The sequence below is a fragment of the Saccopteryx bilineata genome, chromosome 4 (assembly GCF_036850765.1).
Source record: "Saccopteryx bilineata isolate mSacBil1 chromosome 4, mSacBil1_pri_phased_curated, whole genome shotgun sequence".
Classification (NCBI taxonomy): domain Eukaryota; kingdom Metazoa; phylum Chordata; class Mammalia; order Chiroptera; family Emballonuridae; genus Saccopteryx; species Saccopteryx bilineata.
The window spans coordinates 52,160,225-52,177,303 of record NC_089493.1 but is presented as its reverse complement, the minus strand read 5'-3'; the positions used below and the strand labels follow the sequence as shown (position 1 = coordinate 52,177,303).

At 39.8% G+C, this 17,079-nt stretch overlaps 1 protein-coding gene across 1 annotated transcript in view; it reads left to right on the top strand.

Moving 5' to 3' along the window:
* The window catches only part of LOC136334560 (IQ domain-containing protein H-like), a 132,810-nt gene that overhangs the window by 29,271 nt on the left and 86,460 nt on the right, over window positions 1-17,079 (top strand). Inside the window, exons 5-6 of the mRNA XM_066274898.1 lie at window positions 2,006-2,089; window positions 6,339-6,514. Of these exons, the coding sequence (XP_066130995.1) occupies window positions 2,006-2,089; window positions 6,339-6,514 (260 nt within the window). The remainder of the gene's footprint in view (window positions 1-2,005; window positions 2,090-6,338; window positions 6,515-17,079) is intronic.

The following is a 17,079-nucleotide window of genomic DNA, read 5'->3' as shown; positions in this document are numbered from 1 at the left end:
CCCCCATCAAGGCACATAAGAGAAGGCAATCAATGAACAACTAAGAAGACTAAGGAGTTGCAACAAAGAATTAATGCTTCTCTTTTCTCTCCCTTCCTACCTGTCTATCCCTATGTGTCCCTCTCTCTGTCTCTCTCTCTCTCTATCTCTGCCTTTGTCACACACAAAAAAAATATCTTATGTGTACATAGCACTTTACAGTTTACAAAATGTTTTCATATCTGTAACTTCACGTGATCCTCTGTAACAATACTCTGATATTGTTAATACCACAGTTCTTTAAAATAGGTGTATTTGTAGGGTTAACTGAGGAACCAGTTCTAGCATAATTCTATGTAGACACTTTATGTGCATCCTTGATCAGTGGTAATAGAGGTACCAAATAATTTGTTGGAAAACTAACCTCAAGCACTTGATTGAAACACAGACGGATTCATTCTCATGCTGCATATAAGGCAAGAAAGTGATCAGACATCCTTTCTATTTTAAATTGCACATCATCTTAATGAGACATTTCACACTGCCTTTTATCTTTACTTTTGAAAGAAAATATGTTCATGAAATGCTCTCAGGCACTTTTCTTAATCATACCTTATTTCTCCAGGCATTATTTTCTGCCTTCTTATAGTCTTGACATATATTATTCACAATACCTCTTTCTAAACATTTATCTGAATATAGATAGAATTATACATATGCAAAATAGTGAATTACTATATTGCAGCCACACACCAAGATAGCATTGTTTGTAGCTGTCTATATTAATTTTCATATTCCATGAAATGGCTCCCCAAATTATTTTAAATTTAATAATTTTTCAAAAATAATTCACACAACCCATTTGTCCTCTTTCCTCTTCCGTTAAGTTCATCTGCATAAAGCCAAAGAGAGACTTTCAGATGAATTGTAAACTCATTTAATTTCCAGGCGTCGTCTAGTGTTTAAACACTGACATCAAAGCAAAAAGCCAATTATCAGAGTTCATTTGATCTGAAGCCCTGTTGCCTGAATTGCTATAGTTTTCCTCGTGCTGAAAAGGAAATCTGTGTCACATCTCGAAGATCCAGTTTTTAAAATCTCTTTATCTACAGATTAAGTTGAAACATGTGTTTGGGCTCACTAACCACAAGGAGGCATTGAAGCATCTCTTCAAAATGTGAAAAGCAATTTTATTTAAAGAAAAAAAAAAAGAGTTGCACCTACAGTTGCTGAATTTCATATAAGCAATTATACCTGCTTGTGAGTATGCATGCCCTTTAAGCTCCTGTTTTTGTCCACTTGCATTTTTTTAACCTGAAATATCAGCAGGAAGTGCTGTTGCCGTTGTTTCTGTCTGTGGAAGGTGTTTGGACAATAGTAATCCACGTGTGTTTATTTTCCTTCTGCTCTGTTTCCATCGGACATAAAAGCAACTGCCAGGACTTTTCATTAGAACTGATAAAATACTACACTAACTACAGTAACCATTATTGATCTTTAAAGGTTAAAAGTCCTTTTGATTGTGTGAGCAGAAGCAAATTTCTTTAGTATTTAGAATCACTTTTAAATACATATTCCTGACATCAAGGAGTTTCTCTGAAATCTTGTATGTCAGTTTAGAACGATCCTGGGACACATCTTCAAAATGCTCCATAGAAAGCATAAGTTAAAAAGCCAATATCAGATTTTTTTAAACCTAAACATAATTTTCTCAAATGCTGTTTTGAACATTCATGTTACATGTCAGAAAATTTCCCCATATTTTTATACCCCTGATTCCCAGCAGCTTTGCTGGTATTGAAAAATATGAACCTCTCTATGTCGCAGAAAATGCTTTTTCCGGTATAATGCTTAATCCCCTGAGTAGCGAGGACCTCATTCTTAGGAGTGAGATTGTTTCTGCTGGACGCTTCCGAGAAAATTCTTTCCTGGAAATGTGAACTGTGTGACACTTTAAAATCCTCGTGTGCCGTTTTGCCATACTGACTTGCTGATTCTGGGTTTTGACACCTTGTTTGCCTTTTAGGATATTCCCAGCCAGCGCGACAAAATATTGCCAACTTCGACACACAACAGAACATGCAGTTGGGGCGGCTGTGTGACATCTTAGGTACAGTAAATACTTTTACACAAATGACTCTTTGGAATGTTTATTGGTGAGTGTTGATGAAATGCTTGTTTTTCTGCTTTTTTTTTTTCCTTCTCTACAAGGAAAAGGCTTGAATTTCTAACATACTTGCAGGGAATTGAATGTTCTGTTTTAAAGAAAAGATTTATAGTGAAGTCAACTTTAATTTAAAAATTACATCTTTAACCAATCTACTTAGGTAGTTTTCTAAATTCTCTTTGCTGCAGATCTGGATAAAGATTTCTCTCCTGTAGCCCCAAATCTTCTTTATTTACCAGATCTTGCAGTGAGTGAAGTTAACATTTTTGTGTCAGTATTGTCCTATTATATTATCTGGGAGTTGAATGAAAGTTGGTACCAGAAATTAAAAGTATCGTATCTTTATTCTAAAAATAAGAGGGAAATGAAGATAGATTTTTCTTAAAGCCTTTATTTAAATATATAGCATCTAGTTACTAGAAAACAGGAGGTGCCCCATAAAGGAAATTCTTAGAAATACAAACCCTGAGTGATAGATACATCTTTGTAAAAGTCAACTTCCAATACTGGTTTGGTCAATTCTAAATCAGATACCAACTGGAGCCAGGAGCGAAGGCTACAAGAATCCGATGACTATGGCTGCTACCACTGGAAGTGGGGTTCTGGTTAAGCTTAAAGTATAAAGGCTGCAAAGGCTAAGCAATAAAGTGAATCAGTGTGGGATGTGCTAGCTAAAATTTCAGGTTAAACAAAAACTAGGTTTTTATTAGTTAACCAAATAGGAACTTTTTTGTTTTGTAAAAATGTAATTGCTTTGGCCCTTATTTAAGCAAAGCAAAGAAGAATTTTAAATTATCAATGACCAACTTAGCTGGCTCCCTGGAATGACGTACTTTACATGATTTACATATATTTCAGCATCCTTATTATTTTATAGATGCCATTTAGTAACAAAAATACATCAGTACTAGGAATTTATAGTGTCCTAAAATAATAATAGTGTAATTGCTTTCATCTGCTATCTAGGCACTAATATTGTTTTTCAGTATTACAAAAAAAACAACAACAAAAAATTTAATGACTTGAGATTGATTTGTTAGTGCTAAGCTCTTTCAACTAAAAACCAGACTGGCTGGGTACCACTGAAGTGCAGCAAAGGGCACATTTTGTTCTAATTTATTTGAATTAATTGTTTTTCTTCGCTTTTTACATACCCTCTTTATATAGTATAAACCATTGCCAAAGAATTTCTTTACGAATTTAGGAAAGACTTGAAAGTAATAGGTGTCTATTTTAAATAATTCAATAATTTAATCTAGGTCTACTTGCAATGGAAAATATTGCTAATATGAACATTTCTGAGAAATTATGAATCAAAGGCCTTTTCTTGATATACTACCTTTATGACATTGCAAGGTAATCCTAAAACCTCTCAAGAGGAGTAATGAATGTTTAGAAATAAAAGTTAGAAGATAGAAAAAGTACTTGTGTGTGAGATAAAAATAAGAAACTAGGGAAATTAGGAATAATTTTGTGGAAGAATAAATGATTATCTTTTTAAATTATAGTAGTTTCAGGTGTACAACCCAGTGATTAGACATTTATATACCTTATAAACTGATCACCCCGATAATTCTAGTACCCATCCAACACCATACATATTTATTACAGTATTATTCACTGTATTCCTTATGCTGTATATTACATGATTATCTTTTTTTTAAAATTTCATTAATTCCTAGTAAAGGGTGTTGATTTTTTCTCTGTTTATTCAGGGGAACTAAAAATTATTTGATTGATCATGTTGGTTAAGACTTGTCATTCACATATTGACCGTGAAGTCAAATTGTCAAGTAGTGACCCAATGGCTAGTATTTTTAATTCCTAGATGAGTTAAAGCAAGAGAATGATTGATATTGACTATTGGTTAGCAATCAAAGCAATCTTAATTTTCATATTAATTTCTTTCCAAAATTACCTGTCAATTTTGAATGTTTATAGATTCACAACCAATCCACACTAATACTGGATATTAGTGTTAGTGATATGTATTCTTTTGCCAGAAATAAGCAGGAAAGGTGAAATTAGCAATATGATTTGTTGTCGTTTGTAACCTAGAAATTTCTTCCCCCCCCCCCAAAATTTAGTTTTTTGTTATGAAGTCTCTAAGTTATTTTCATTTATATATGTGTGTGTGTATGTGTGTGTATGTGTGTGTGTGTGTGTGTGTCCTTTTTCAATATTTAAAAAAATACTAGCTTGGTTTTTAAAACCACTAGTTTGGTATGGCACTACTTTCAAAAATACAAGGTTTGGGATAACTCATTTGATTATTCAGCAATTGGATACAAGTTATTTAACCACTGCTTCCTAAATTAATTTGTTTTGAGGTTTATATGGCATTTTGGTTCCAAAATTAAATAGGAGCCACTTACATATTTACATTTATGGAATACCTACTGTGGTCCCACCACCAGGTCAGTTCAGAAGACATTACTTCTACGCACAAGATGCTTTCTCCATAGGAGGGGATTTCTCTGTGTGCTGTGGAGTTCACTAATTGTGTAAGACTTTCCACTTCCTAAATCTGTCCATTCTCCCAGATCCCTTCAGTCAACCATCAAGTATTTAGTGAGTGCCTCCTACCTACTCCACACTGTACCAGGACTTAGGGGACTGTAAGAAAGTGTATACACATTACCTTTTAGAAGTTTGGGAAAACAAAATCAATGAAATGGAGCAACACAGGACATGACTTCATCATGTTAGATCTTGAGGCACTGAATAAAGAGAGCACAGGTGTGCAGGGTAGAGTGGGGAATAATTGTTGGCTGGCCGAGGCAGTGTAAGCCATGGAAGAGATTCATGCATTTGTATTATTTATTGAGCACCTCTTATATGAAATGTCACTCGGTGTCACAGGGGTTGCCAAAGGAGGCTTACAGTTTTGAGTATGCAAAACACAGAGTTAATAAAGCTACTGTAATAATTATAACCTGCATGTCTTTTTCTATAGAACAACTGTAAACCTATGTATATAATGTATTATTTAATACTCTCTAAAACTATGCCCTGGGTAATTTTATTCCCCATTGTACAGATAAAGAAACCAATGCTTACAAAGGTTAAATAATGTACCCAGGGTCTCTAGGTAGCTGAGCTAGAATTTAATCAATCTATGGTCTGTAAACTCTGCCAAACCAATTTTAAGAGGAGTCTTAAAATCCTCTCACAGCCCTACCTAACCAGGGAGACATTTACAGTGTTTGCTCCTCTGCCCTTCCCTGAGCACCTGGTCAGCATGCTTCCTTGTGCCCACTACTCTCCACCATGTTTTACGGCTGTTCGTTCATGTGAAATGGTTGCTCCTCATGGGCAGCATCTCAGTTGCTTTGATTCCTGTATTTTCTTCCATGTCTTGTCAAGTGCTTTGCCCTTACTGGTCAGTTATTCTATGAATGAATGAATGAATGACTTCATTGGCTGCTGATTTCCCGTCCATACTCCTTAAAATATTTTGTAGCCTGCAGTAGGTAGTCTCATCTCATTATTCCGTTTGGACGGGATATTTACTGTAATTAGGATTTCTTTCTAGGTACATAATAAGAAGCACATCTTAAGAAGAATAGTTAATTTAAAACAGCGTTTCCTTTAAACCAAGAATCACTAGATGCCCTATATAATTAATCTAACCTACTCCTCTTTGGGAATGGAAAAGGGAAAAAGGTTGGTTTCCTGAAATAATCATTGCTGTGGTTATAAGCATGCCATTTATTTGGAGAAGACATTCCTTGAATTGGCCTTGCCAAGTCCAGGCAGAATAAGAAATTGCCATTTCATCAGCTTTCTAAAGTTAATCGCTCAAATTCATGATTTAATGAAGCTAATGGGATAAACTTTTAAAGCAGTATGCAGTGCCCATTGATGTTAGTGGGAGTCCTGGGACTGACACCCTGTGTGTTATTTGAAAGTAGACTTCCGTGGTGCCTCACAGCCCTCCTTCTGAAGGAGTCAGTGTGTCCTTTTTTTCTTTTTTTTTTCAGTGATAGTGTTATCTTTTCTTTAGAGAAATGCTAAAGTGCCCAAAATCCAGTTCCACTGCTAAGATCTGTACAAAACCAATCTAAATGAACTCCACTGTGGCTTTTGGATATGCTCTTTATTTTAAACTGCGCCACATCAATCCAGTGCCAGAGTTCATAATGTCATTTACCTTTATACCAGTAATTAACATTGTGCCTGTTGGTTTTAGATGCCAATGTGAGTGTCATCTACATCTGCTCCCATCAAATGAATGACGAGTTACTGCTGTATTACCATAAAATCCTGAGTCTACAGGCAGCTGTCAAGTCGGGGAACCTTGAGGACAGAAGTGACCTGCAGGACAGGTTCAAAATTATCACCCCTGAAGCTATAAATATCTTCACTGTGAGTTCGTCTTCTAATTACTACGGCTTCAGGGATGCAGTAAAATTAAATTGGAAATTTTATAACTTGCAACGCTTTGGTACACATCAGTGAAATATTATTGCAAGTTTAACAGCTTTACTGATTAAACTACTAGTTGGACTGTAGGAAATAAATATCCCAGTTTAACTTTCAGACTGAGTTGAGCTCCCCGTTCCCAGTTCCACTGTAGCTGAAGTCTCATTGAGGTTTTTGGGCGATACCACCCAGCAGGTGAAGTGATAGTGCCTGCGGCTCCTTTTCCCTTTGGTGTGCAAGAAACCCAGGCGGAGGAAGGCTGGGCCTCCCCTTGGCCACAAGGCTAGTGAGGGACAGAATCTAGACCAGGGTCCCTGTTTTCTGGTTTCCACACTGGCACTCCTTCTGACTCCATGGTTATATGATATTTCCACACTCCCATCAGGAGAATTTGGTCTTATTTGCCATCTCATATGGTACATAATGTACAAGGTTCAGAATTCTTTTTTTCTTTAACTTGTACTGAGTTTTAATAAATGGAAAGAATTCTGTATGAAATTCCATCCCTAGACAAGAGCTTTTGGGAAATTCGTGGAACCATGAGGGCAGTGTTCTAGAATAAGGCTGTGCAAGAGATGGCTTGAAATAAACTTCTATGTATTTTAACAAGGATTTAAACTTTCCGTGTTAAACAGTCAATACATTAACACCTGATGAATTATGCCATTTTGAGAGACTTTCTATTTATTTATTTATTTATTGTATAATGAGAATCTGAATTTGCTAATAAAGATAGCTCTCCCTTCACATGTGGAGTGCACCAAAGTCAACCCTCTGTCTATTGCCAGAGAATTGCGTTCTTTACTTAGGAAGTATCTCTGTGTTGAGTTACTACCCATTAACCCTTTAGATGTACCATGACTTTGACACCCTCCCCTCCCCCCCCCAAAAAAAAGCCTGCCAGGGCCAGAAAGGTTGCGACAGCATTTTTACTTTGCTGGCATACTCAGTGAACTGTTATCAGATTTTACTTTCTTCTACCAAGATGAAGATTTTCTTTTTTTAATAACTGGATACCTTAATGTTCCCCCCAACTCTCTGTTTTACTGGCATCAGTGGGCTGTGGAGGAGAGAAAACCAGGGTGGGACAAACAAAAGAAAAGATAGGGGGACAAATCAGTGCCACTTATTTTCTGAGAACCCTCCCAGTATCCACAACCAATGCAGGCACTGCCTTGATTCTTCCCAGCCTCCCCTGGCCGCAGTGGCAGAGTTACTGTGGGCTTCAGGAAACAAAGAAGAAAAAACTGTCATTAGTATGTAGTTAATTTTCTGATCTTCTCCTGATAGCTGCTAATAGTTACTTCACATCTTAAAAGCCCATGTATAGTGAAGAAGCACAGGATGGGGAGGAGGTGCTAGTTTGGGAGAAGGAAAGTGAGTGAACTAACATGTTCCCAATGCTTAGCATACACTTTCTCATTTGACCCTCTGAATAATGCAGCAAGACAGAAATAATCAATCTCCTTTTTTTTGGGTGAAGAAACCAAGACTCATTTCTAGTCCAAAGTTACTAGTGGGGCCAGAGTATGAACCAAAATCTGCCTGAAACTATCATGAATCAGAATGACTGCTTTGTTCCTAGACAACCTTGTGGCCTTGGGCAAGCCCTTTACCTCTCTGTTCTTTGTCTTTCATCTATAACATGAGGTGGTGGGTTAGATCATTTCAGTGTCCTTCCCAACTCTATAATCCTATTGCCTGAGACATGTACCCTTGCCAGCCCACTCCAACTTTCTTTTTTTTCTCAGTGAGAAGAGGGGAGGCAGAGACAGCTGTTTGGCCCATCTGGGGTGTTGCTCCATTGCTCAGCAACTGAGTTCTTCTTAGCACCTGAGGCAGAGGCCATGGAGCCATCCTCAGCACCTGGGGCCAACTTGCTCCAATCGAGCCATGGCTGCAGGAGTGGAAGAGAGAGAAAGAGAGAGAGAGAGAGAGAGAGAGAGAGAAACAAAAGGGGGAGGGATGGAGAAGCAGAAGGGTACTTTTTCTGTGTGCCCTGACCAGGAATTAAACCCAGGACATCCACATGCTGGGCTGACTGGCTGGGGCCTCACTCTGACTTTCAAGCAGGAGAGAGGCAGTTAGCATTCACAAGTGCACTGAGCTTCATTCATAATTTAGGTTTGCATTGTGTGGGTAGAATCAAGGAGGGAATATTTTAAGTACATTTTAATACTTCTCACAGCTTAAGTTTAAATTATTTGAGAGATCACTCAAAGTCAATCAACTTTTTAGAATACAAAAATTAAATTCTCACTTTCAAATTAGTTCCTACTCATGTTATTGCTTTATTTCTTTTTGATGGTTTGGTGAGACAGTATCGATGCTGATTTTCATTCAAGTGGATAGCTCTGAGGAGATTTTCTTAAAGTGTGCCAAAAATCTGTTTGTACATCTCTCCAAGTTACTATATGATGTTTGGATTTGTAATGGATACAAAGTGCTATTATAGTCATCATGCTAATTTTTGAACATTTTAGTGTTTATGAAGACATCCTAAACAACTATCTTTAGTCTCAGGTAAAAAAAAAAAAATCAGTGGTGATACATTAAATGCAGTTATGATTCTATGGAATTAAAAACATTTTAAGTTTTTGTCAGTTGTTGTAGTCCACTGCCTGGATCTAATGATGCTGAATTTCTCTAAATAGTCATACAAGACCTGCACTCAGTAATGTGTCCTCTGCCACTCACTCCTGTTCAAATCTTTATTAAACACATTTGAACACAATTTTAGGGTACCATGGTGCTTAAAGAATAAGGCATGCCCACAAGTGACTATAATACAGAGGAGTGTAGAGTACTTGCCAACCGAGATAAGCAAACCAAGAGAAGACAGAAATCCATCCTGGCTGGAGACGTGCTCAGAGTTTTAGCATTATGTTCTATTGCTACATCTGCCTTCCCCTCATTATATCTCATAAACTCTCTGGACCTTAACTACTCAATCTGTAAAATGGGAGAGATCGTGGCAGCTGTGGCATGATAACTGTGCTAACACCGGGGTTTAAATCCTACCTCTGCCAGTGACTGGCTGTGTGATTGGGAAAATAGATTGAGCTTCAGTTTCCTCTTCTCCGAAAGAGAGGATGTTACCTGATACTGTGTGGTATGGATCAGATGAGAGAAGACATGTCAGAATGCTTCGACCCTGTGAACTGAACACGAGAGGATTGCCTCCTAGAAGCCATCTTCTTGTTGCCCTCAACAGCCCACCACGTACACCGTGACTCAGAGTCACCAGATCTCCCAGACGCTCAGTGTTTTTGTACTTCTCAATTGGAATTATCGGTGGGGAGAGGAAAAGAAAGAAATGAAATAAGCAAATTGGGAAGACGGTGATCAAGCAGACGGGAAATGCAAATTCATGAGGTGCTGTTACCAGCTATTGTCTAGGAACATTGGGTTTCCTAGAACTGCATTCTCAGAAGTAGGTTGTGAAAATAGATTTCAGTTATGGTAGAAAAGGCGTATTGCATAGATCTAAGGATCTTAGAATTGAACGCCTACGCTGGAGGAAGGGCTCAACAGGGTGGGTATATCAATAAATTCTCTTAGAGGTGCTGTGGTTTTTTTGGGGGGGAGGGGGAGGAGTAAAGTACATATAACATTAAATTTACCACTTTCACCATTTTAGATATACAGTTCAGTGGCATCAAACACATTCACGTTGTTTGACAACCATCACATTATCCATTTAAATTTTTTTTCAACATCCCAAGCAGAAACTCTGTACTCATTAAGCAGTAAGTCCAGAAGAGCTCTGGTTTTAAAGGAAAAGTTATTTCAGAGCTGAAAGGATCCTAGAGATGTCTAGCCCAATCCTTCACTTGAAATGGGGGACTGAGGCCCAGAAAGGTTGAGTTTTCTAAATCACCTTGCAAGTTACAAATCCAGGAAGGACTGAGAGCCCAGGGCTCTCCTTAGTCTCTTTCTCCATACTCAGCAGTTACTGTCCCCACCAACAGGGGGCGCACTGGTGCCACTGATATTCCCAGAAACACTTCTCAGCATTTTCATGCCATGATGAGTAGATAATTTCAACTAGAATTGGGGGAATACGTGCTTGTCTACAAAATCCCTTGAACTCTCTAAGACTCTGGCATCTTGCATTATATTATTTGCATGGCATTTTAATGACTTTAAAAAGAGAGTTTTCTCTATAATAATAAGTGCTATCATTTATTGACTAGCAACTCGATGCATATTTGTGATCATGTTTTATCCTTAGAGCCACTCTGCAAATGGGTATTGTTATTCCCATTCAACAGATGGAGAAACTAAGGCTCAGGGAATCTAAGTTACTTGCCCAAGCTCAGGTAGCTTATAAATGATAGAGCTAAATTCAAAGTCAAAACTATTTGGCTCCTAACTCCAGCCCTTCTCTAAAGGAAATGAGCACCATCTTGGTTTCTCATAATTCATCCTTGGCTAATGTCATACCCACATCCATCCTCACCTGATAAAATCCTACCCATCCTTCAAAATTCACCTCAACACCAACCTCTTATAATAATAATAGTGGCTAACATTCATTAAGTGCTTATTATGTCTAAGGCCCTGTGCTAAGTGCTTTGCATGCATTAACTCATTTAATCCTTACAGCACCCCTCTGAGGTGAATACAGTACTAGCATAATGCTCATTTTTACAGGTGAAGAAACTGCGGCACAGGAGAACAAGTCATTTGCCTTTTTAGCTCTCACCGTCAGCATGTGGCCTCTGCCTCCCTTCTCCATGCCTCTGAGGCCTAGCTCTTTCTGGCCTTTCTTTGCTTTGTATTAGTTCTGCATTAACAGCTCTCATGTGTATCCCCACTCCCTGAATACAGAAACACGGTTGCATTCGTTTTGGTGTGTGATGACCATCTGGCTCTGTCTTCAGCCTCTATTAGACATGCCAGAATTATTTATTTAAATGAATAAGACAGTCACATGTATTGCTAAGCTGGGTCGAAATAGTCAAAAGTAAAACGAAAGAGTTTTCCATGGCAAAGTGAGCTTGAGTCTTGCTGAAATGTTCACATATTTTTCATTCATGAATCCTTTCCAGAGTTGTTGGCTAAGAACCATGATAATCTTTATAAAAGTACATATTCTCTGAAACAGACTGTAGCAGAGCTTTGGAAAGGGAGTCTCCAGCCAAGTGCCTTTTTCCTACCAAATCAACAAAGAGTTGTCAGGTTAGGGGTCCTGTACAGTGAAGAATACTATGGGACGTTTTTCTTCGTTTTTTTGTATTGATTTTCCAGACGCTTTAGTGTTAAACCATGCCAGAAGTGTTGCAGAGATGAATCACTATTATCCAAAGGCCGCCAGCCTTTTTTCCTTCTGACAGAAGGATAATTCCATGTGGATCAAATAAATACAGATGTGTAGTAATTAGTTCTATTCCCAGTGAGCCTATTTCCAACACACTAAAGATGTGAGCGATTATAGAGCCTCACCCCAACAGCTTTTATCAATTTAAACTGCTAAACAACAGGATAGGTCATAACCCATCCTGCTATTAATAATGCATTTATTGTGTGCAACATTATAAATTAGGTGTAGGGACTAGAAAAAAACACCTTTTAACAAGAATAATATGCTCTTCCCCCCAGAAGCATCATATGTGCCTGGCCACTCACCTGATGTACAGTCCCAAGGCAATCAAAAGAATAAAAAATCTCATCCTAGGAAAAGATGCCTACATCGTCAGCGGGCTCCTCCACAGAGATGATTTGGCCGTGGCGGATATGTTAGACATACCCATCCTGGGCTCAGAGCCTGAAATAGCTCATCTTTATAGCTCCAAGTCTGGAAGTAAACAGGTTTTTGCCAGTGCCAAGACGCCAGTCCCTCCTGGAATATGTGACATCTATAGTTACCAGCAGGTATGTAGGGTGGACAGGAGAGGCTCTGCTCAAATGTGTCATATCCTCTTGACCTTGCAGAGACATCAGGATTTCTAGGGCCAGCTCGACCCAATGAAGACTAAAGGGAGTACTTGAGTTGATTTGTTGGGATCTACTTTAGGCCTTTATGTTTCAAAGTATTGCCCTTGCAGAAATTGCTGGAATTCCCAAAATATTTAGTCACTTGGATTAAGACATTGAAGACCCTGTTAATGTACCAATCTGTGATCAATATTTATTGGCTCAATGTGGATTAGTTAGTTCATCGTCATATTAGCTAGCTAGTCATTGAGCAGGATCCTGGGAAATGTGAAAGACAATTTTGGCTAAAAGGAGCAGGTCTGGAAAGCTCCAGGGGTGAGCCTTTCTGCCAAGTCAGGCTGCAGAGGGCCTATTGCAGAGCTGCAGACATCCTTAGTTCGAACAAAAATCCTTTGGTTCCTCAGGAACGAGCCATAGATAGCAGAGGGGGAAAATCCCAGAAAAGGGAGGTGAGATGGCTCCAAGAATAAAACTGTTTCTAGATTTTTTTTTTTTTTTTCGTATTTTTCTGAAGCTGGAAACTGGGAGAGACAGTCAGACAGACTCCCGCATGCGCCCGACCGGGATCCACCCGGCACGCCCACCAGGAGCGACGCTCTGCCCACCAGGGCGCGATGCTCTGCCCCTCCGGGGCGTCGCTCTGCTACGACCAGAGCCACTCTAGCGCCTGGGGCAGAAGCCAAGAAGCCATCCCCAGTGCCCAGGCCATCTCTGCTCCAATGGAGCCTTGGCTGCGGGAGGGGAAGAGAGAGACAGAGAGAAAGGAGGTGGGGGTGGAGAAGCAAATGGGCGCTTCTCCTATGTGCCCTGGCTGGGAATCGAACCCGGGTCCCCCTCACACCAGGCCGACGCTCTACCGCTGAGCCAACCGGCCAGGGCCTGTTTCTAGATTTTGACCTGGGCTCGGTCCATTGCTCTGTGCCCTTCCAGCAGATAGTCAGGACTGGAAAACAGAAATATTAGCCACTAGAAATAACTCTGAGTTAACTCTGACAAGTGTTCTCCATTTAACTGCTACCCTTTGTCACAATAAGAGAAATAAAAAGACAAATGGCTGTTTTCATTTCTTAACCTTTATTTCAGTACAGCTCTTGACCATTACTCTGAGCTGGTCATAATGGTCCCAGGCACCCACTTCTTGGGAAACTAAAGAATCCTGTACAATGAGGCACTTGTAAGGGACAATATTTAGGGTTCCTTCTCTGTCTCTCAGTCTCCTGATCGTGATGCTGTGTACCTTTTAACTCCTGGGCTCCAAAATCAAGCCTTTCAACAAATCATACTGTTCAGAGACTAGCTTGAAGATCCTATTAGTTTATTATATTGTCCTAAAATGTTTCTGTCTTGCTAGAATGTTCTTGGGCAATATAAGGCTATATAAAGAAAGTTGCTCCTAAAGGTAGCAGAGTCTACAAAAGGCATGGGTAATTTTAATAGGAGTAGAAAAGAGGCTCCCCTGAATTGGTATGTCCCTTGCCATTAGCCTCCACTAGAACTTGAAGATGACAAAGTGCTTAACTCTGCCTCACAGTGGAATGCTTGGCTAATAGACTTAATACACGTGAATGTCTTCTAAAATGATGCAGGGGTCGTCAAACTTTTTATAAAAACCGCCCACTTTTGCAGTGCTGGTCAACCTAGTCCCTACCACCCACTAGTGGGTGTTTCAGCTTTCTTGGTGGGTGTAGCAGAGCAACCAAACGTGCCACGATTGGCTCACCATGAGAGCTGGAACACCCACTAGTGGGCGGTAGGGACCAGGTTGACCAGCGCTGCAAAAGTGGGCGGTTTTTTTTGTTTGTTTGTTTGTTTTTGTATTTTTCTGAAGCTGGAAATGGGGAGAGACAGTCAGACAGACTCCTGCATGCGCCGGACCGGGATCCACCCGACACGCCACCAGGGGCAACGCTCTGCCCACCAGGGGGCGATGCTCTGCCCCTCCGGGGCATCGCTCTGCCGCGACCAGAGCCACTCTAGCACCTGGGGCAGAGGCCAAGGAGCCATCCCCAGCGCCCGGGCCATCTTTGCTCCAATGGAGCCTTGGCTGCGGGAGGGGAAGAGAGAGACATAGAGGAAGGAGGGGGGCGGGGTGGAGAAGCAAAAGGGCGCGTCTCCTATGTGCCCTGGCTGGAAATCGAACCCAGGTCCCCCGCACGCCAGGCGGACGCTCTACTGCTGAGCCAACCGGCCAGGGCCGGTGGGCGGTTTTTATAAAAAGTTTGACGACCCCTGTAGACACACGTTCATTCCATGAAATAATTTTCAAAACTTGAAAACATATGTGCAATATTTATATTGTTTTCATCTTCATTGATGAGAATTCAGGCAGTCTTTGCCATGAAATATTGTGAAATATTGTAGAACTTTATATGTTGATTGTGGTTCAAGATGCAAGCACAATTAATGCAGTAAAACCTTCCTCTAATGCTGGTGTTCAAAAGTAGGATTTAAAACCTCCTTATAGACACATCCGGTTTGAGGGATGGCACTTCACCGATGGTATGTGCAATTGCATCACAATAAACAGTTATAATTGAGTTCTACTCTACCTGTTTGGAAAACATACATCTGAGGTCATCAAGAATTAAAGTACTCCACTGAGATTTTTCCAAATAGTGACTATCCTACCTAATCTATCTGAATGTGTCAGTGTTTTGAATTTGCAGAGATGGCCATGAGTCAATAGCACTCACTTTTTACCGATGTGCTTCATAAACTTAAAGCTGGTGAAGGAAAGCTGTGATTATTTTAATTTAGGTCAATAAATATTCCTGACTATCAGCTGGATTTTAGCAGTAGTCATTTTTCTACTTCTGCTTTATACCTATGTAAAATGAACGGCAATTTAAAACTATATTACATCTTTTGAACTGATAGACTCAAACAGAAAATGATAAATGTTTGGAAACAGCACACAGTCATTTGGTTTATGATTAAGTAATTTATTTGTTTATTTTTTAAGTCTAGCATGAGCACCACGAGCATTTCCTGTTTTGATCCATAAAGTAACGATGCAAGTTCTTTTTCTGGCGTGTGCTTTGTATGAAATATTGACGGCTTGGGTTAAATAATCAAACATGGCGATGCTATTTTAAAGCACTGTTCAATTTTCACTTACAGATAGCACATAATTCTTTCCTGTGGTGCAGTCTTTACAATACTATTGATCCTTTTCATTACTGTAGGGGATCCATCAAAAGACGCCCATTTATAGGATTCTCAGAAACAACAAATAATAGGATTTGGAAGAAACAGATGATAATCTTGTTAGTCGTCGAATCTCTGAATATACAAATATACAGTGAAAATGGCTATCCCAGAACACCTTTCTTTACACTAACAAAAGAATTTCATAGGATATTAAGATGCCAAAGATCATTTCTACTTCTGCAAAGTAAGATCATAACACAGCAAAATATGATGAAATATAGACTCTAGCTTCTCAATGCAACACTAGAGAAAGAAGGGTTACAACTTTGGAAGGCCCATTAAAAAGCTTTGTAGGCTGTGTTCATAGCCATATGGTGTGTAGACCAGAGTACTTGTCATTTAAAAATCCAAATTATCCACAGACACTACTTGATAATTAGGGAGCTCAGACAATTCCATTTCACCCTAATTGAATACCCCATGGTTGCACAGGACTTCCAGGGATGCCCAGAATGCCCGTTTTGATATCACTTCCACACTGCTGTGCAGTGTAACATCCCCAGGAAGATCTGCTGAGAAGACCAACTCAAGAGAGCAGATTGTGCCTTTAGTCAAAATAATGGTAATCTTCCAGCTCCAGACTTCTGCAGAACCATAATCTTGGGTCCTTTCACACTCTTTAGTTGAAAAAAAAAATTAAAAATCCATTTGGTGAACAAAGGGTTATCAAAAGAGAAAAGAATATGAGTGTTGCAGAGACTCCTTAAGTACAGAAGACCTGTAAAGCCAGTATCTAGGGCCACTATTATCAAAGCAGCCCGGCCCATGCAGGTTCGCATTGGATTCGGACAGTCGGTAAAGAAACAACGGAGCCAAAAACTGATGGGCTGTCATCTTTAATCCTAGCTTGCACCCGGTGGGCAAGTAGAAACACACACTGGGCTCCAAAACCCACTCACATTCAGTACTCACAAAGCTACTGACTTATCCGAGTTTCCTAGAATCAAAGGTTTCTAGCTCACCAGACTTATTCACCTCTGTTTCCCATCTCCTTCCTTCTCTCTACACAAACTGGCCTCTCACTCAATACTCCGCCATCTTGGCTGCTTCTCCTGGCCACATGGCCTCTTTCTGCTCTCTGCTCTGCTCCCTCTGCTCTCTCATGCTAATCATCTCAGGAACCAAGAGAGCAAGCTCCCGTTCTGCCCCCATTTTATAGTGTAGATTCAAAACCTTTAATCCAATATACAAAATAGGGAAGTCTCTAATACAAAGTCACTTCTCTGAGGCATAATTGGATTGTACCACCCCATATCAAAACGGGTGGGAAAGGCTTAATCCCAAAACCAAGCCCCAGGCTGCAAGGATTCTCAACACACATTAATATCACCTGGGCGACGGCCTCACGTGGGCAGCAC